Here is an 18,188-nt window from a genome sequence, read left to right as displayed (position 1 = left end):
TGCTGCTTCTCGGACCAGTGTGAACTGCGCAGGGCTGCCGCTCCTCAGATGTGGGTGGTCTGCTCGTGTGGCTGCTGCTCCTCGGACTGGGGGAGGCTGCTCGGGTGGCTACTTCTCCTTGAATGGGAGCGGGCTGCTTGCGGCAATGCTGTTCCTCGTATGGGTATGGGCTGCTCACATTGCTGCTGCTCCTCAGATGGGGGCAGGCTGGGTGGAGCTGCAGCTCCTCAATCGTGGGCAGGCTGCTTGTGTGGCTGCTGGTCCTCAGACGGGGCAGGCTGCTCACGTGGTTGCTGCTGCTCGGATGAGGGAGCGGGCCACTCACACAGCTGACAGCTGCTGCTCCTTGGACTGGGGAGGCCACATGAGGCTTCTACTCTTAGGCCTGGGGCAGGCTGCTCATGGGGCTGCTGCTCCTTGGACTGGAGTGGGCTGCTCACGTGTCTGCTACTTGTGTGGTTGCAGTGCCCCAGGCTAAGGTGTTGGGCCAGTCAGGGGGGAGCATGCTTCAGAACTCACAGGAGCCTGCACCCAGGGTGGCTGGAGATTCGTTGACAGTGGGACCCCAGCTGAGGTAGCAGGTCCCTGGCAGGGGTATCTGTAGAGTCCCAGGTGTTATCTGAGGAACTTTGCCTAATTTATAAGTTAAACTTTATCATAGTTATATGTATGGGGAAAAGCATAATAATACATAGGGTTCTACTGGTGGTCTTGAAGTATATCTCTCACAGATGAGTGAAGAATACTATAATATACTAGAGGCCCGGTGCACGAAATTCATGCACTTGGCAGGGGTGGGGGGTGGTCCCTCAGCCCTCCCTGTGCCCTGACTCAGTCCGGGAGCCCCTCAGGGGATGTCCAACTGATGGCTTAGGCTTGCTCCTTGCAGGGAGCAGGGCTAAGCCAGGAGTTGGACATCCTTAGCGCTGCTGCGAAGGCAGGAGAGGCTCCCGCCACCGCTGCTGCACTCACCAGCCATGAGCTTGGCTTCTGGCTGAGCGGCACTCCCCCTGTGAGAGCACACTGACCACCAGGGAGCAGCTCCTGCATTGAGTGTCTGCCCCCTGGTGGTCATTGCTCATCATAGCAACCAGTTGTTCCACTATTGGGCCGAAACCGGCTCGCCAACATCCCCTGACGGGGTGCAGGCCAGGCTGAAAGACCCCACCAGTGCACAATGGGGGCCAGAGGGCTCCAGGGCATGTCCAGCCCGTCTCACTCAGTTCCAATCAGCCGGCCCCCAACAGCAAGCTAACCTACCACTTGGAGCGTCTGGCCCCTGGTGGCCAGTGCACATCATAGTGAGCATTTGAGCGGCCTTAGCATATCATTAGCATATTACACTTTGATTGGTTGAACAGACGACCAGGCACTTAGTATATTAGGCTTTTATTATATAGGACTAGAGGCCCGGTGCATGAAATTCGTGCACGGGGGAGGGGGGCTCTCCAATCTGGGACCCCTTGAGGGATGTCCGACTGCCCGTTTAGGGATGTCCCACTGCCCAGTGTGGGATCAGGCCTAAATGGGGAGTCAGACATCCCTCTCACAATTTAGGACTGCTGGCTCCCAACCGCTCGCCTGCCTGCCTGCCTGATTGCCCCTAACAGCTTCTGCCTGCCAGCCTGATCAGCCCATAACCACTCCCCTGCCAGCCTGATCAACACCTAACTGCTCCCCTGCTGGCCCAATTGCCCCCAACTGCCCTCCCCTGCTGGCCTGGTTCTCTCTTGCTGCCCTCCCTTACTGGCCTGGTCCCCTCCAACTGCCCTCCCCTGCTGGCCTGGTTGCCCCCAACTGCCCTCCCCTGCTGGCCTGGTCCCCCACAACTGCCCTCCCTCTGATGGCCTGGTGCCCCCCCCCCCCCCCAACTGACCTCCCCTGCTGTCCTGGTCGCACCCAACTGCCCTCCCCCTGCTGGCCTGGTTCCCCCCCAACTGACCTCCCCTGCTGGCCTGGTTGCCCCCAACTGCCTTCCCCCTGCTGTCCTGGTCGCACCCAACTGCCCTCCCCTGCTGGCCTGGTCCCCCCACAACTGCCCTCCCTCTGATGGCCTGGTGCCCCCCCCCAACTGACCTCCCCTGCTGGCCTGGTTGTCCCCAACTGCCTTCCCCCTGCTGGCCTGGTCCCCCCCAACTGCCCTCCCCTGCTGGCCTGGTCCCCCCCAACTGCCCTCCCCTCTGGCCTGGTCCCCCCAACTGCCCTTCCCTGCTGGCCTTGTTGTCCCCAACTGCCCTCCTGCTGCTGGCCTGGTTGCCCCCATCTGCCCTCCCCCTGCTGGCCTGGTCCTCTCTTGCTGCCCTCCCCCTGTAGGCCTGATCTTCCCCATCTGCCCTCCCCTGCTGACCATCTTGTGTCCACATGGGGGCAGCCATCTTGTGTGTTGGAGTGACAGTCAATTTGCATATTACTCTTTTATTAGATAGGACTAGAGGCCCGTTGCAGGAATATTCCTACAAGAATAGGGCTTCATGTGGCTGGAGCAAAGCAGAGAAGGGAGCGAAACACTGAGGCGGGCTTCGCTCCCGCTTCAAGCCCCTGCCCTGGTCTTGCCCTCCCCGCTCCCAGCCGCTGCCCCTTCCCCTCCAAGCCGTTGCCCCTTCTGCTCCAAGCCACTGCCCCTTATGCTCCCAGCCACAGTGGTTGGGCTTGCCCTCCCGCTCCCAGCCGCTGCCCCTTCCCCTCCAAGCCATTGCCCCTTCTGCTCCAAGCCACTGCCCCTTATGCTCCCAGCCACAGTGGTTGGGCTTGCCCTCCCGATCCCAGTCGCTGGGGCTGGGCTTGCCCTCCCGCACCCATCCCCTGCGGCTGGGCTTGCCCTTCCGATCCCAGTGGCTGGGGCTGGGCTTGCCCTCCCGCTCCCAGCCGCTGCCCCTCCCGCCCCCAGCCACTGCCCCTTATGCTCCCAGCCACAGTGGTTGGGCTTGCCCTCCTGCTCCCATCCGCTGGGGCTGAGGTTGCCCTCCCGATCCCAGTCACTGCGGCTGGTCTTGCCCTCCCGATCCGTCACTGGGGCTAAGCTTGCCCTCCCACACCCATCTCCTGTGGCTGGGCTTGCCCTTCCGATCCCAGTGGCTGGGGCTGGGCTTGCCCTCCCGCTCCCAGCCGTTGCCCCTTACGCTCCCAGCCACAGTGGTTGGGCTTGCCCTCCCATTCCCGCCGCTGCCCCTTCCTCTCCAAGCTGCTCCCCCTTCTGCTCCATGCCGCTGCCCCTCCCTCTCCAAGTCGCTGTCGCTCCCGCTCCAAGCCACTGTGGCTGGGCTTTCCCTCCCGCTCCCAGCCGCTGCCCCTTCCCCTCCAAGCCTCTGCCCCTCCCGCTCACAGCCACTGTGGCTGGGCTTGCCCTCCCACCTCCCGCCTCCCACCTCCGCAGCCTTGGCTCCGTTTCTGTCCTCGCGGCCTCTACTTAGCTCCCTTCTGTACTGCTTGGCCTCCATGTTGTCCTCAGTCTTCGCTCGCAGCTGGTATATGCAAATTAACCGCCATCTTTTAGCTTCTATAATTGAAACATTGTATCTTTTGGAGCTGTTGCTTCAGGAGCTCAGAGCCCGCAGTGGCAGGCGGGGAACCTTGGCTTCCTCCATCACTGGAGCAAGCAAACCTCTTGTTCGCTTCAGCTCCGTGGCTGCCAGCTGCCATCTTGGTTGGCAGTTAATTTGCATATCGCCCTGATTAGCCAATGGGAAGCATGTCGGAGGTATGGTGAATTACCATGTTTGTCTATTATTAGATAGGATGGCTATTGAAATTGGTGGGGTGGCTTTTCATAGTCTTCTCTCTGCTTTGGGATATATTTGGAAATATCCATAATAAAAAGTTTTTTTAAGTGAGTGAAGCTGTCCAAAAAAGTCACTCTCTGGAAGCAGTAACGTCACATCTCACCTTTGCCTTTTCTCCCTTTTCAGCATGGCACCCCTGCAGCCTGCTGGCCCTCTCCTCCATCTGCTGTTTGCTTTGCCCTGCTGAACCACTCAGTCTGTAGCTCCCGGGACAACACCTGCCTCCTGAGGTTGTCCTGGCTCGGTTTTCCACAGCGATGGTGGAGAATTGGACTCCACAGACTCACAACCTTTCTGTTAGGCTTCAGGAGCCAGCATCCTTCATCCTGGGACTGGCAGCCCTGAACAATGGCTGAGGGCCAGAGGACCCCATAAAGTTACTCTACAGCTTACAGGGGCCAAAGCATTCCAGTGCCTGTGGACTATGACCACTTATCGGCCCATTCCCAATGATGGCATGGACCTGGCAGCCAGCTGTGGGGTTAGGGGAGCCAATGTCCTCCCCGGGCCCCAAACAGGAGACTATGCTCCCGTGGGATTCTGGGTCCAGAATGGCATGCCCCAGCCTGTTGGTGAGAGCCCAGCTACTGCCATCACCCGCCCCAGTCCCACCACCCCCACAGTGCCCAAGATGGGCGTGCGTGCAAGAGTGGCTGACTGGCCACCCAAGAGAGAGGCCCTGAGAGAGCAGAACAACCCGAGCCCCTCACAGGACACAGATGGCACAAAGACCACAAAGGTGGCCCATTCCATGAGGAGCATACAGAATGGAGAGCCTGCCACCAACACCCCAGCCTCCTCAGGGTCCCGGGCCTTCCACCGACTCTCCAGGAGACGGTCCAAAGATGTGGAATTCCAGGATGGGTGGCCCCGGTCTCCTGGCAGGGCCTTTCTCCCCCTGCGGCATCGCAGCAGCAGTGAGCTCACCCTCAGCGAGTGTGACATGGAGGACATGGGGGAAGCTAAGGGGGGCAGGCTCATGGGGGCCTTGCCTCTCTTCCGTGAATATGGGAGCACCTCCTCTATCGATGTGCAGGGCATGCCTGAGCAAAGCTTCTTTGACATTCTCAACGAGTTCCGGAACGAGCAGCCGGAGGCCCAGGGCTCCCAGAACCTCACGGAGCTCCTCCAGCCCCATTCAGGCCCACACCTTCCAGGGAGCATCAGCGGAGCCAAGGGAGATCTCCGCCACGAGCAGCCCACCAGGGACAACCTTCTCCCACTACAGCCCGGGAAGGAGAAGGAGAGGGCCCGCAAGAAGCCTGTGCGGGGCCTGGGCAGTGGGGACACAGTGGACTCGTCCATCTTCCGGAAGCTGAGGAGCAATAAACCAGAAGGTGACACTGGCCGGTCCCCAGGGGAGGCAGAGGAAGGGCGGAGCCCCCCGGAGGCCAGCAGGCCATGGGTCTGCCAGAAGAGTTTCGCCCATTTTGATGTGCAAAGCATGCTGTTTGACCTCCATGAGGCGGCTGCCAACAGGGTGTCCTCGGCCCAGAGGCGGAACACCACCACTGGGGCCTCAGCCGCCTCAGCCATGGAGTCCCTCACAGTGTCGCGGGCCCATGGCCTTGGGGGCCTGGACCCGGCCTTCACCAGCATGGAGGACTTGAACTACAAGGAGAACCTGGAGCAGGACCTGGGTGATGACAACAGCAACGACCTGCTGCTCAGCTGCCCACACTTCCGCAATGAGATCGGTGGCGAGTGTGAGCGCAATGTGAGCTTCTCCCGGGCCTCAGCCGCCTCCCTGGGTGGGAGCGAGTGCCGCCTGGCTGAGCCCAGCCCCAGCACCTACCGCACCAACGCCAGCATCTCTGTGCTGGAGGTGCCCAAGGAGCAACAGAGGACGCAGAGTCGCCCGCAGCAGTACAGCATCGAGCATGTGGACCTGGGCGCCCGCTACTACCAGGACTACTTCGTGGGCAAAGGTGACTGGGGCAGGCAGGCGGGCGGTAGTTTGTCTCTGAGACTCCCTTGCTCATTCACTCATTGTGTGCTGGGAACTATGTCAGAGCAGAGCTGTGAAGATTTAATGAGCAAGCCTCAGGACACAGGGCTGGCACGCCAAAACCTTGAGCTATGTGAGGCAATAGGTAGGCATTTATTTAGCAAATATGTGCCTGGTTCACCCTATGTCAGCACTCTCTAGAACCTGGGGATACAGTATTGGACAGTTAAACACAAAAATCTTGTTTTCCTAGCTCTATAATGTTTTAGGGGTGGGTGTAAGGCAAACAATAAAATTAGATAAATGACCTGGCTGGTGTAGTTCAGTGATTGAACATCGACCTATGAACCAGGAGGTCACAGTTCAGTTTCTGGTCAGGGCACATGCCGGGGTTGTGGGCTCGATCCCCAGTAGGTGGTGTGCAGGAGGCAGCCTATCAATGATTCTCATCATTGATGTTTCTCTCTCTCTCTTCATATCCCTTCCTCTCTCTGAAATCAATAAAAACATTTTTAAAAATAGATATATAGATAAAATATGTAAGGTGTCATATGGTAGGAAGTGCTATGGAGAAAAGTAAAGCAACCAAGAGAAAAATAAAGTGTCAGGGTGGGAGGTTACAATTTTCAATAGGGAACGGTTGGGAAGAACCTCCTAGTAGGTGCCATTTGAGTACTGAGCTGAAGGAGGTAGGGGAGGAAGACTAGGGACAGTGTTTCCAGCACAGGGAGCAACAAGTACGATAGTCCTGAAACACCAAATAGGAAGAAGGCCATTGTTGCTGGGGTGAGCGACTGGGGGAGAAGAGAAGGAGCTAAGGCAGAAAGGTGACAGGGGCAGATCATATGGGACTTTGTGGGCCATAGTGAGGACTCTCACTTTTACCCCAAGTGAGATGGAGCTGCAGGAGGTTCTGAGCAGGAGAGGACTATGTTCACAGCCTCCCTCTGGGGGTAGAGAGCCAAGAAGAAGGCGATGCTAGACACATCTAGGACAGGGGCAGGGAAGAAACAGGCAGGCTCTGGATCCCCTTTGAAGGTGGAATTATTGATGTTTTGAAGTCATTAACACCAGGGAGAGACAGGCTTCATATATCATTAAATTTGTTGGTGCTGGTGGGGCAATTCCACGAGGCAACATAGCATAGTGCAGAGACCACAAACCCAGGCAGGACATGTACAGAAGTGAAGCACACCAACCAGGGACTAAGCACAGGGCAGCTCCTGCTCAGGTCCAGCTCATCGTTGTCATGTAGGAAATGCAGACAAACCCAGGGTTGCCATCCTTTCTGATTTTTTTCAAGATTCTCCTGAAATTCAAATTTTTTAAAATGTGAATTCTTCTAATGTTTAAATGCTGGTAGCTGAATCAATTCACAATTGCTTACAACTACCAGTAGCAGGCTTACACAGCATAAAAGTTTATTTCTCTCATTAAGAAGTTCAGAGGTCAGCAGCCCAGGGCTGGTATTGTTACTCCTCAGCATCAGTGGAATGCCAACCTTAGTACATGGTCTCCAGACCTCAGGTGGTCTCCTGGTCCAAGATGGTTGCTGGAGCTCCAGCCATTTCATGCATGTTTCCAGGCAGAGAAAAAGAGGACAGGATAAGGGCAAAAAGGCAGACCTCCTGTCATGTTAATCCCTTTTTTAAAAATATATTTTTTATTGATTTTTTTTACAGAGAGGAAGGGAGAGGGATAGAGAGTTAGAAACATCGATCAGCTGCCTCCTGCACACCCACTACGGGGGATGTGCCCGCAACCAAGGTACATGCCCTTGACTGGAATTGAACCTGGGACCCTTCAGTCCGCAGATCGACGCTCTATTAACTGAGCCAAACCAGTCAGGGCTCAAGTCACTCCCTTTTAAAGAGTTTTCTCAGAAGCCCATCCAACTGTTACTGCTTATTGTCTGCTCCTATCTGCAAGGCAGGCTGGGTAGTAGAGGTTTTTACCTAGACATAGTCCCTTTTTTTTTCTTCCCCCAAGATTAGAGGGTTTTCCTAAAAAGGAAGAAGGGATGAATGGATAGGCCGCTAATACTTTATAGCAACTAGTTGAAAAAATTTTTAAAGCAGTGTCCTACTCAAGCATAACCAGTATCAATTAGGTCATCCTGCAAGGCTCAGAGTACAGTCTCTGGAGTCAGGCAGCTCTGGGCTTGGGGTGTTCATTCCATAGCTTTTTTTTTTTTTTAATATATTTTATTGACTTTTTACAGAGAGGAAGGGAGAGAGGGATAGAAAGCTAGAAACATCAATGAGAGAGAAACATCGGTCAGCTGCCTCCTGCACACCTGCTACTGGGGATGTGCCTGCAACCAAGGTACATGCCCTTGACCGGAATCGAACCTGGGACCCTTCAGTCCACAGGCCGACGCTCTATCCATTGAGCCAAACCAGTCAGGGCTCATTCCATAGCTTATTAACTACATGACACATTTCTTCCTCTAGACTCCATGTCCTCATGTGAGGAATAGACATGATTGTAGTAGTATCACATGCCCAAAAACAAAATGACACAAAAATTGAAAATAAAGGGATTAAAAAAGAAGTTTCAGTCCATTGCTAACCAAGAGAAAGCAGGTAAGGCAACCTCAGTATCACACAAAATGTATTTCAAGGCTAAAAGCTCTTTTAGGAGGAACTGAAAAGGCCATTTCATGCTGATATTTAAAAATTTACCAAAAAGCTCTAATAGTTGTGAACCCTTTGTATTTGCCAACCTGGTTTAGGGGCATATGTATATGTATACAGGGAGAAGTGAACAAATCCATAATCAGTGGCAGCAGCTAACAGGGCCTCTCATTGAAATTGATGGGTCTAGGAGCCAAAACAATAAGGTGGAAATGGATTTGAATAACCCATCAAAACTGGGTTTTGATATTAGTACATATTCATTTTGTATACATATTACATATACATATGTATACAGTTGTGCATATTCATTTTGTACCTAATTAACAGAGGACACATTCTTTTCAACTCACACCTAGAAATACCTACATGAAAGGACTGTCATGAGGATCAAAAAGGATTGTACATTAAAACATGTAGCTCTTCATCAGGCTGGTAGTAAGTACTCACATAACTTTTTAAAAAGCAGCTTACTTTAAAAAAGTATTTTTTTGTAGCCCTGGAAGCTCATAAATTAATTAGTCATTGGTCATTATTTATTGAGTGCCTACTGTATGCCAGGACCAATTGGGAGATACCTGGGTATGCATTAGTGTATTAAAAAACAAACACAACAACCGCTTCAGGAGTGAACTGGTATTTGTGGAGTATAGTATTTACTCTGTTCTCTGCCAGCTGGGGAAATTATTGAACCCACTGTAGGTGCTGTCTGATTGGGTCATTAACTAACCTATTATTTGGGCCTTAGATAAACCTTTGATTTGCAAGAGCATCTCATGAAAGTAGGCACTGTCAATTCAACATCAGAGCACTGGATGGGAAGGAATTTCTAACAGTGGGTAGATGCTGACTTCATGGACGTGGATCAAGTCAGACTGCTGATGGATATCCACCACAGGCAGGAGATACTTGGGTTATACATCAGGAAGAATAGTTTTCTGGAAGCATAATAAAACAGCAGCATGTTTTAGAAAGGGGGTGAGACAGCTGTCATTTCCTGGAGAGAGCAAGAGACTTCCTCCATGACTCCTTAATGGCTATGTCAGCACAAGGGAAAAAAAGAGTAGTGGTTAAGTTTCCTGGATCTTCAGAAATGCAATCAGATAAAGGTGATGCTTATGGACCTGAATCATGGTCCTTTTTCTGTGACAAACATTATGCCCTGGGAGTAGTAATAGCTAGCACTGCTCACTTGCTTGCTGTGTGCCTGGCTCTGTGCTGAGTGTTTAGTACTTTTTAACTTAATTCTCACAATCATACTGAGAAGTGGGTCCATACTTACTGATCCCATTTTACTGATGAGAAGACTATCAAGTGACTTGGGCCAAACATCTAACTTTGCTAGTCAGGCTTCAAAGGCTCTTTAGCTAGAATCTTAATCACTTCTAGAGTGTTAGCCATTTCATGAGAGGTAATTTGGCAGCTAAACTGATGAACATTTGCAAATACAGAAGAATCACAATGACACTGGGTTTATTACGTGCTGTGTACCACACTGAGCATTTTATATTTGTAGCTTTATTTTACCCTCCCATCAGCTCTGTGAATTGTGGGTAATGTCAGGGCCCTCATTTCTGAGAGAGCACTGAAGCTCAAGTTGTGTGACTTGGCAGACATGGTGTAGTAAGATGGGCATTCACCTCTTATGGTCTCTCCATTGAATGTGGCCGTGACTGGGCTGAGAGCCTACACCCGCCATCCCCTCAGCAGGCCTGCCGTGGGATATCACCAGAGAGCTGACTCTGAACTCACCTACTCTTCTCTCACAGAGCATGCCAATTACTTTGGTGTGGATGACAAGCTAGGGCCAGTGGCTGTGAGCATCAAACGGGAGAAGCTGGAGGACCACAAGGACCATGGGCCTCAGTACCAGTATAGGATCATCTTCCGGACCCGAGAGGTAGGTTCCCTATTATGTAAATAATAACTGCTCACATCTGTGCACTCTTCCTCTGAGCCAGGTTCTATGGGCAAGCGCTTCAGCTGCTTCATCTCATGTAATCCTCCCAATAACTTCACAAACACGAGTCTCCTCATTTTACAGAAGAGAAAAGTAAGACTCAGAGAAATTAAACTTGTCTAAGATCAGTGAATGAGTGTCCAGGTCAGAACTGGAATCTGTTGTGTCTCACTGCAGAGCCCTGGGTCTTCTATTTGCAAGAAATTATTAAAGGAAGGTATGTAGAGGATTCTTTTTTTTTTTATTTTTTTTTATTTTATTTTATTTTATTTATTTATTTATTTATTTATTTATTTTTTTTATTGCTTAAAGCATTACAAAGGGTATTACATATGTGTCCTTTTTTTCCCCCGCCCTTGACAATACCCCGGCTTCCCCTACCCGCGTAGAGGATTCTTTCAGGACCATGAGGTGTCCTGCAGAGTGGAAAAAAGATTTAAGGCAGCATGCCTGGGCAGGGCAGGAATTGGGAAATCTCAGCCCAAAGCACTGCTGTTGATGCTGATGGCTCAAAACACTCCCATTGCATTTCTTCATCCTGAATGGAGAATCCCATTGTCCTGGCTTGGTCAGAGGCCTTCCTCTGGATTACATGTCAGCTGTGACTAAGGAACAAGGCTTATTGGGGGCACCCTGCTTGATTAGGCTCTGAAGTTGTAAGTAACAGAAATCTACTTCTAACATTTTAAGCCAGAAAAATAATTCATTGGTTCATATATCTGCAAATCCAGGGGTAGGGCTAGCTTCTGGCATGGTGGCCCCAGGCACTCCAACAATGTCACCAGAGAACTCTGCCTCCTCATCTCTCCATTCTGCTCAGCTTTTTAGATTGTGAATGTCATTCTCTTTTGCCTCCAACAAACTCTCTTCATGTCACAGGAAAATGGAGACTGGCCGCTCAATTCTTCTATATCTTTATGACTTTCTCTCTATAGGGAAGACACTGTTATCTGCTGAATCTCTGGGAAGGACTCTGGCTCTGCTTGGATCACAAGTCCACGCACATCCTGGGCCAGCCATTGTCATCAGGGATGATAGAGGAAACTGGTGTAGGGCAAGGCACTGTGATTGACACTTCCATCAGAGCCACCTGGAGGAGGCTGCTTGACCAAAAAAGGGAACTGGGAGAACAAAAACGATGGAGATTTCCAAAAAACCTTTCCAGAAAAGGAGCAATTGTCAGCTGGGAAGGTCCCTCAAAATGGGTCTCCCTCAGCCCTGCATAGCCCCTTGGGCCAGGCGTTTGCCCAGACATGGTGTGAGGGGCCAGCCAAGCCTGGAACTCATCCAGATAGCTAGATGCTATACCAAGAACCCAGCCCCAACCCCTCATGAAGTCCTTCCCACTGAGGGGGAATGTGATATAACACAGAAGCTTTGTGACAGCTGAGGGGAGGCAGCCCCCAAACCTTGTGCCCCGTTTTGCAGGTGGTCACCTACCCCTGTCTCTCCAGCACTCTCCTCTCTCTCCTTGCCTTTCTGGCCACATGAGCATTGGGGCAGAATGTGAGGAGAGAGCTCACACTGTATGACACTGTTGTATGACATGGGAAACTGCTAGGTGTAGTGGCAATGATCACCAAATACTAATAATATTTGCTATAGCTGTTTAACACTATGTGTTGGGCATTTCTCTACCCTTTTATGTCTGTTCACTCACTTAAATGTCATGACAGTTCTGTGATGAAGACACTGTTATCCATTCACAGATGAGAAAACAAGCATAGAAAGGTTAAGGAACTTGCCCAAAGCACCCTCCAGTAAGTGGTACAGTGAGGTGTCAGCCTGTGCTCCAACCACAGCTCAGCTGCCTCTGGGATTTCAATAACAGCTTAGACTCTATGTCAGACCCATTCATGAGTTGTGAACTCAGCTTAGTGTCAGTATTTTTATGTTGTTGTTGTTGTTGTTGTTAGTGGAAATAGAATATGTAGAATGGATTTTTAAAATACCAGACTGCATTGCACATTCTGAGAGTCATGAGACTTTGGTGTGGAGATATTGGGTCAGGGTGCAATATTTTTGCTGTGGTTCCTTTTCAATAAGTTTGAAACTGGCTTAGAGCCATTTCTGGCATGTGCCTCCTTCCATCTCCTTACTACCCACAAAACCAACCTCCAGTCTGCCCAGGTGGGGCCTGAGGCTCAGGGCCACAAGTTGGAGTTTTATCCACCCCATAGAGATTCACTCAGGCCTGGCCATTGTGACTCAGTGGTTGAGCATCAACCCATGCACCAGGAGATTGCCAATTCTATTCCTGGCCAGGGCCCGTGCCCAGGTTGTGGGATGTGCAGGAGGCAGCCAATCGATGTTGATATTCTCTCTCTCTCTCTCTCTCTCTCTCTCAAATGATTAAAAAATATTTTTTTAATAAAAGAAAGAGAATCACTCAGCACTGCCCTCTGCCAACTCTATGCTGGGTGCTGAGAGAACAGGAAGTAATGAATTAGGCAGCAAAAATACTCATGAGACTGCATTCCTGTGGGGGAGGCAGACAATACACAGATACCTTAATAAATTATATGGTGTGTGTATGACAAGGTGGAAAGTAAAGCAAGGAAGGAGAAATGAGTAAGGGAAGCCTGGTGTGGATCCTGGTTTGGCCATTCAACAGCTGTGAAATCTTGGGCATGTAGCTTCTCTCACAGCCTGTTTCCCTCTTAGGAATTTCTGTTTCATTGGACTGGTGTGGGCTCTGTGAGATTGCACTTATAAAGTGGTCAGTGCTGGGCCTGGCACTTAGGGAAAGGCCAGTGAAGTCAGCGGTTGAGAGTGGTCTCATTCCACTGTCCCCTTGTCCATGCCAGTCAGTCCTGTGAATTTCGACCCACCATGAAGTTCACAACCACAAGCAGCCCTTTCTTTATCCTCACACACACACAGGTCATACATAGATTCAGCTGTAGGCTGAGTCCTTGCATAGCTGCCCTGTTGGGCACTCAGGCCCGGGGACCTCATCATCTGGAGTTGGAGGGAAAGGCAGCAAGATTTGCCTGGTTCCTTCCCAAGACCCTTTCTGTCGTGGTGGCAGAACAGAGGATTTCATAGCCTCAGAGTAGTAACAACAATAGCTAACACTTTTAGCACATACTAGTATTCCTGCCGGGCATTGTCCTAAGTGTTTATATGCACTTACCCTTCAAATTCTCTCTACAATCTCATTATGATCCTCATTCTATAGATGAGGACATTGAAGCCTATGGCAGAGCTGGACATGGACCCAAACTGCCTGGGTCCTGAGCTCATGCTCTTCACCACTCATCACATTCACTCTCAGGTCAAAACTGAATTCTGACTCTGGGAACAGACAGCCTTGGGTTCGGTCTGGCTCTGCCACTCATTAGCCTAGTGACCTTCGGCAGATGGATTTACTTCTGGGCACCTCGGTATCTTCATCTGTAAAATAGACTTTGTGCTGCCCCGTTTCTTGAAGTGGCAAGAAGAGCACAGGTGTGGAAGCACAAGGCTGCAAGGCAGGGAGCTCTAAGTGGCAGATATTATGATGACACTGCTGTCGTGGCCATCGCCCTCTGATGCGAGGTCAGAGGTACACTCTGGGGAGCAAGGGTTGAGTTCATGCACAGAGTTCTGTTCTCCTGTATACACACATGTAACAGGCTCTTATAAACCAAGGCATGGGGCCAGAGCGAGGGCCCCGGCTGTTTTCCAAGCCAGCTGGCTGGTCTGCCCCATATGGCCACCACCACCGGCCACCAAGCAGACAGTCAAGCAGGCCTACATCTCCTGGCAAAAGGAGAGTGTGTTGGCAGCACTGAACTTCCCACTGGGGCAAGGACAGACTTGGAGCTGGGCTTTGGCAGCACACACCTAAGTGTCAGCCCCTAAACCTGGATAGGACAAGCCCAGGCCAGGACTGCCCTGTCCTCAGCCCCTTTACTGGCAATGTCTCCCATGACATAGGGAGCCCCAAACCAGGAACTGCCTGGTCCACCAAGCTCAGTGAATTCCATTTAGACCTCCCAGTGTGAGTTTTTGACAGACCTTAGTTTTGTTAAGGTTAGAGGTTTATATTTTTATTTTTTTCTTTATTTAAAAAGTAACAGTCACTCGCTGTTAAGAATTTAAACAGTACCTAAGTGTACAAAGTGGAAAAGGGAGAATCTTATATTAAATGTAATAGTGTATTGATTGAGACCTTTTAATTCTTAACTGCATGTGTGGCTTTATGCAAATACATTTGACACATGTACATGTAATAATGGCTAATATTATTGAATGCTCACTGTATGCCAGATACAATGCTAAGTACTGTATATGGATTATCTTATTGAATCCTGATAACCTTTGAGGCAGGCACTATTATCTCTATTTTATAGATGAGGAAAAGAGCCCAGAGTCACACAGCTGGAGAAGGGGTAGAGCCAGTATTCAAACCCAGGCAGACTGACTCCCAAGTGGCCTCCCAGGAAAACGTGCTTAAAGGAGGGTGCACCCAGCACAGCGAAAGGCAGGAATGCCGGTGGAGAACCATTTGTGTAGATAGGAACCTCTTTGTTTACGTGGCCCTGAGGTCCTTTTGTGGCTCACCTGACAAGTTTCCCTCGGTGAGATGCCAGGGCCTTGCAGGAGGAGCAATAAGTGTAGATTTTATTCTGAAAGTGATGGGAAATCCTTAGCAGGTTCTGTGTAGAGCAGAGACATGATTTGACTCAGGCTGCTATGGGAAGAAGGGACTTGGCAGGAGGGCAGGAGGAAGGAGGTCTGGAGGAGGCTGTTGTCACAATCCAGGTAGTACATGGCAGTGGACAGGACCAGTCAGAAAGTAGAGGTGGCCACTTGTTGCAGCCTGCCAGTGCCCTACTTATTATCCCCAGCAAAGAAGGAAAAGCTTGGGGTCAAGTAGTCAGAGCCAAAATGTAACCATAGGCCACCTGTCTCCGTTGTGGAAGAGAATATGAGGGTTTCTGGTCCATGCTGTTCCCTAGTCCCAGCAGAAGGTGCTTTGGAGCAGTGTCTGCAGGATACTAATACACTGATCTTGTTGTTGGTCCCTTAATTGAAACCCATAGTTCCAAGGCCAAAGCGTAAGATGTCATTGCTTTTCATGATCTATTTCAATACTTCCCTGCTTATGATAAGAGATTTGTTTGTATTAACTACCAAGACCAGAACTGGGAACTCCCAAGCATGAGGTCATTCCATTCCTTCCACACACACCTCCTGCCCAGGTTCAGTTTGGCAAGGGTCAGCTGAATATTTAAAAGCAATGTCATGACACATTATTTTTGCCACCTCCTGTGTCTGTTGACTTAGGGTGAACGTGTTTTACCAGTTAGAACTGGTCCTCCTTAGTCTTTAAACCATAAACCCAAGTGTATTTTGTTTGGGTGCTTGTAACAGTCCCTCAGGGGAGGGTTTTTTCCTTGTACTGCTGCAGACCCTGCTGTGCCATCTTGGTGTGGTCCTGGAGCTGCTGTGCCTAGCCCCAGGTATGGCATCACCTAGTGGCCAGCCTGAGCGAGTGTTAGTGAGAATGCAAAGCAACAGGAGTTCTCAGACAGGGTGGGCAAGTGGAAATTGGTACAACCACTTGGAAAACTTTGCAGTGCAGTGTAATTGCATATTAACAAGCCTGGTGATGCAGCAATTTCTCTCCTAGGTATAAATCCAAAAGAAAATATGTTCATGTAAACTAAGAGGTGCTTCTTTGAATGTTCCTGACAGCACCTCACAGTTGTCGAACACTGGAAGCTGTTTCCATGCTCGTCAACAGTAGAGTGGATTAAACCCATTATGGTAAAAATGTCAGCCTCTTGCAGCAACATGGTCAAATCTCATACCCATTGCATTCAGAGACAAAAGTCAGATATAAAAAACGCAACCTGCAGGAAACAGGCACAATAAGTTATGGGGTTAGAAATCAGGATAAGGTTGCCATGGGGAAGGCACAGAAAGGCTTCTGGGAGCTGGGAATGTTGTGTTTTTTATAGGCTGGTGATTATCTAGGTGTTCACTCTGTGATAATTCCTTCAGCTTTGCTTATGTGTGTTATGGATTATACTTCATAGACAAAAACATTTTCAAAGGAAAAGAATAATGAGCTTTGGAGAACTCAAGCCTGGGTTGGAACCCAGTTCAGCCACTTAGCTGTGGTGATCTTAGATAAGGTGCCTAACCTCTTGGAGCTTACATTTTCTTTTTCTTTTAAGTTGTGGGGTGTTTTCTTTTTCTTTTTTCCACATTTAAAAAAATATCTTTATTGTATTTAGAGTATTATAGATGTCCCCGTTATCCCCCTCCACTGGGTTCCTACCCTGCCCCAGGCCTTCTCTACCCTATTATCTGTGTCCATAGGTAATGCATATCTATATATATAAAAGCCTAAGCAACCATTACTACTGGACAACCGGCCGATAGCTATGACATGCACTAACCATCGGGGCAGACGCTCAACGCAGGAGCTTTCCTGTGGTGATCAGTGTGCTCCCACAACCAACCTCCCGCAGCCGGCCAACCTCCCACAGTCCCTCCCCGCGGCCGGCTGGATGGTCAGTGCTCTCCTACAGCCAACCTCCTGTGGCCAGCCAACTTCTCGCGGTCCCTCCCCCTGGCCAGCCAACCTCCTGCAGTTCCTCCCCTGGCCAGCCAACCTCCCGCGGTCCCTCCTGGCTGGCCAGCCCTGATCAGCCCTGATCTCCAGCTAGGCCAAGGGACCCCACCCGTGCACGAATTCGTGCACCGGACCTCTATATGCACATAAGATCTTTGGTTAATCCCTTCCCACCCACTCCCCTTCCCCACTTTCCTCTGAGATTCGTCAGTCTGTTCCATACTTCCATGCTTCTGGTTCTGTTTTATTCATCAGTGTATTTTGTTCATCAGAATCCTTGTTCATTTATTTTGCTTTTTAGATTCAATTGTTGAAAGAATATCCTTCAACATTTCATGTAATACTGGTTTGGTGGTGATGAACTTCCTTAGCTTTTTCTTATCTGTGAAGCTTTTTATCTGACCTTCAGTTCTAAATGAAAGTTTTGCTGGGTAGAGTAATCTTGGTTAAAGGTCTTTGCTATTCATCACTTTGAATATTTCTTGCCACTCTCCTCTGGCCTGCAAAATTTCTGTTGAGAAATCAGATGACTATCATATGGGTGCTATCTTATAGGTTCATATAGGTAACTAATTACTTTTCTCTTGCTGCTTTTAAGATTCTCTCTTTGTCTTTAACCCTTGGGCATTTTAATTGATAATGTCTTGGTGTGGGCCTCTTTGAGTTCATCTTGTTTGGGACTTTGTATGCTTCCTAGAGTCTATTTCTTTTACCAGGTAAGGAAAATTTTCTGGCATTGTTTTCTCAAATAGGTTTTCAATTTCTTACTCCCTCTCTTTTTTTCCGGCACACCCATGATACAAATGTTGGGATGCTTGAAGTTGTCTCAGATGATCCTTATACTATCTTCATATTTTTTTATTCATTTTTCTTTTTGCTGTTCTAATTGGGTGCTTTTTGCTTCCTCATATTCCAAATTGCTGATTTGATTCTCAGCATTCTCTACTCTACTATTGATTCCCTGAAATTATTCTTCATTTCAGTTAGTATACCCTTTATTTCTGACTCGTCTTTTTTCATGTCTTTGATGTTCTTACTAATTTCTTTGAAATTCTCACTAAGTCCCTTGAAGCTCTCACTATAACCATTGTGATCATGAGGAAAGAGACAACATCATTATAACCATTGTTTTGAACTCTGTATTTAATAGTTTACTTGCTTCCATTTCATTAGTTCTTTTTCTGGAGGTTTCTTTTGTTCTGTCATTTGTGACATGTTTCTTCGTCTCTGCATTTTAGCTGCTTCCCCGTGTTTATTTCTATGTATTAGGTAGAGCTATTATGTCTCCTGGAAT

General features: G+C 49.6%; 1 protein-coding gene across 10 annotated transcripts in view; it reads left to right on the top strand.

Annotated features, from left to right (window-relative positions):
* The window catches only part of SIPA1L3 (signal induced proliferation associated 1 like 3), a 306,933-nt gene that overhangs the window by 163,425 nt on the left and 125,320 nt on the right, over positions 1–18,188 (top strand). For all 10 annotated transcript variants that reach the window (XM_070398660.1, XM_070398659.1, XM_070398657.1 and 7 more), the window contains 2 exons: positions 3,906–5,707; positions 10,133–10,263. In XM_070398660.1, coding sequence (XP_070254761.1) covers positions 4,204–5,707; positions 10,133–10,263 — 1,635 coding nt within the window. In that variant the 5' untranslated portion in view covers positions 3,906–4,203. The remainder of the gene's footprint in view (positions 1–3,905; positions 5,708–10,132; positions 10,264–18,188) is intronic.

The sequence above is a fragment of the Myotis yumanensis genome, unplaced genomic scaffold (assembly GCF_028538775.1).
Source record: "Myotis yumanensis isolate MYYU_CA2020_CCGP unplaced genomic scaffold, mMyoYum1.0.hap1 SCAF_18, whole genome shotgun sequence".
Taxonomy (NCBI): Eukaryota; Metazoa; Chordata; class Mammalia; order Chiroptera; family Vespertilionidae; genus Myotis; species Myotis yumanensis.
Note: the sequence above shows the minus strand (reverse complement) of the source record. Positions and strands in the feature narration are given on the sequence as shown.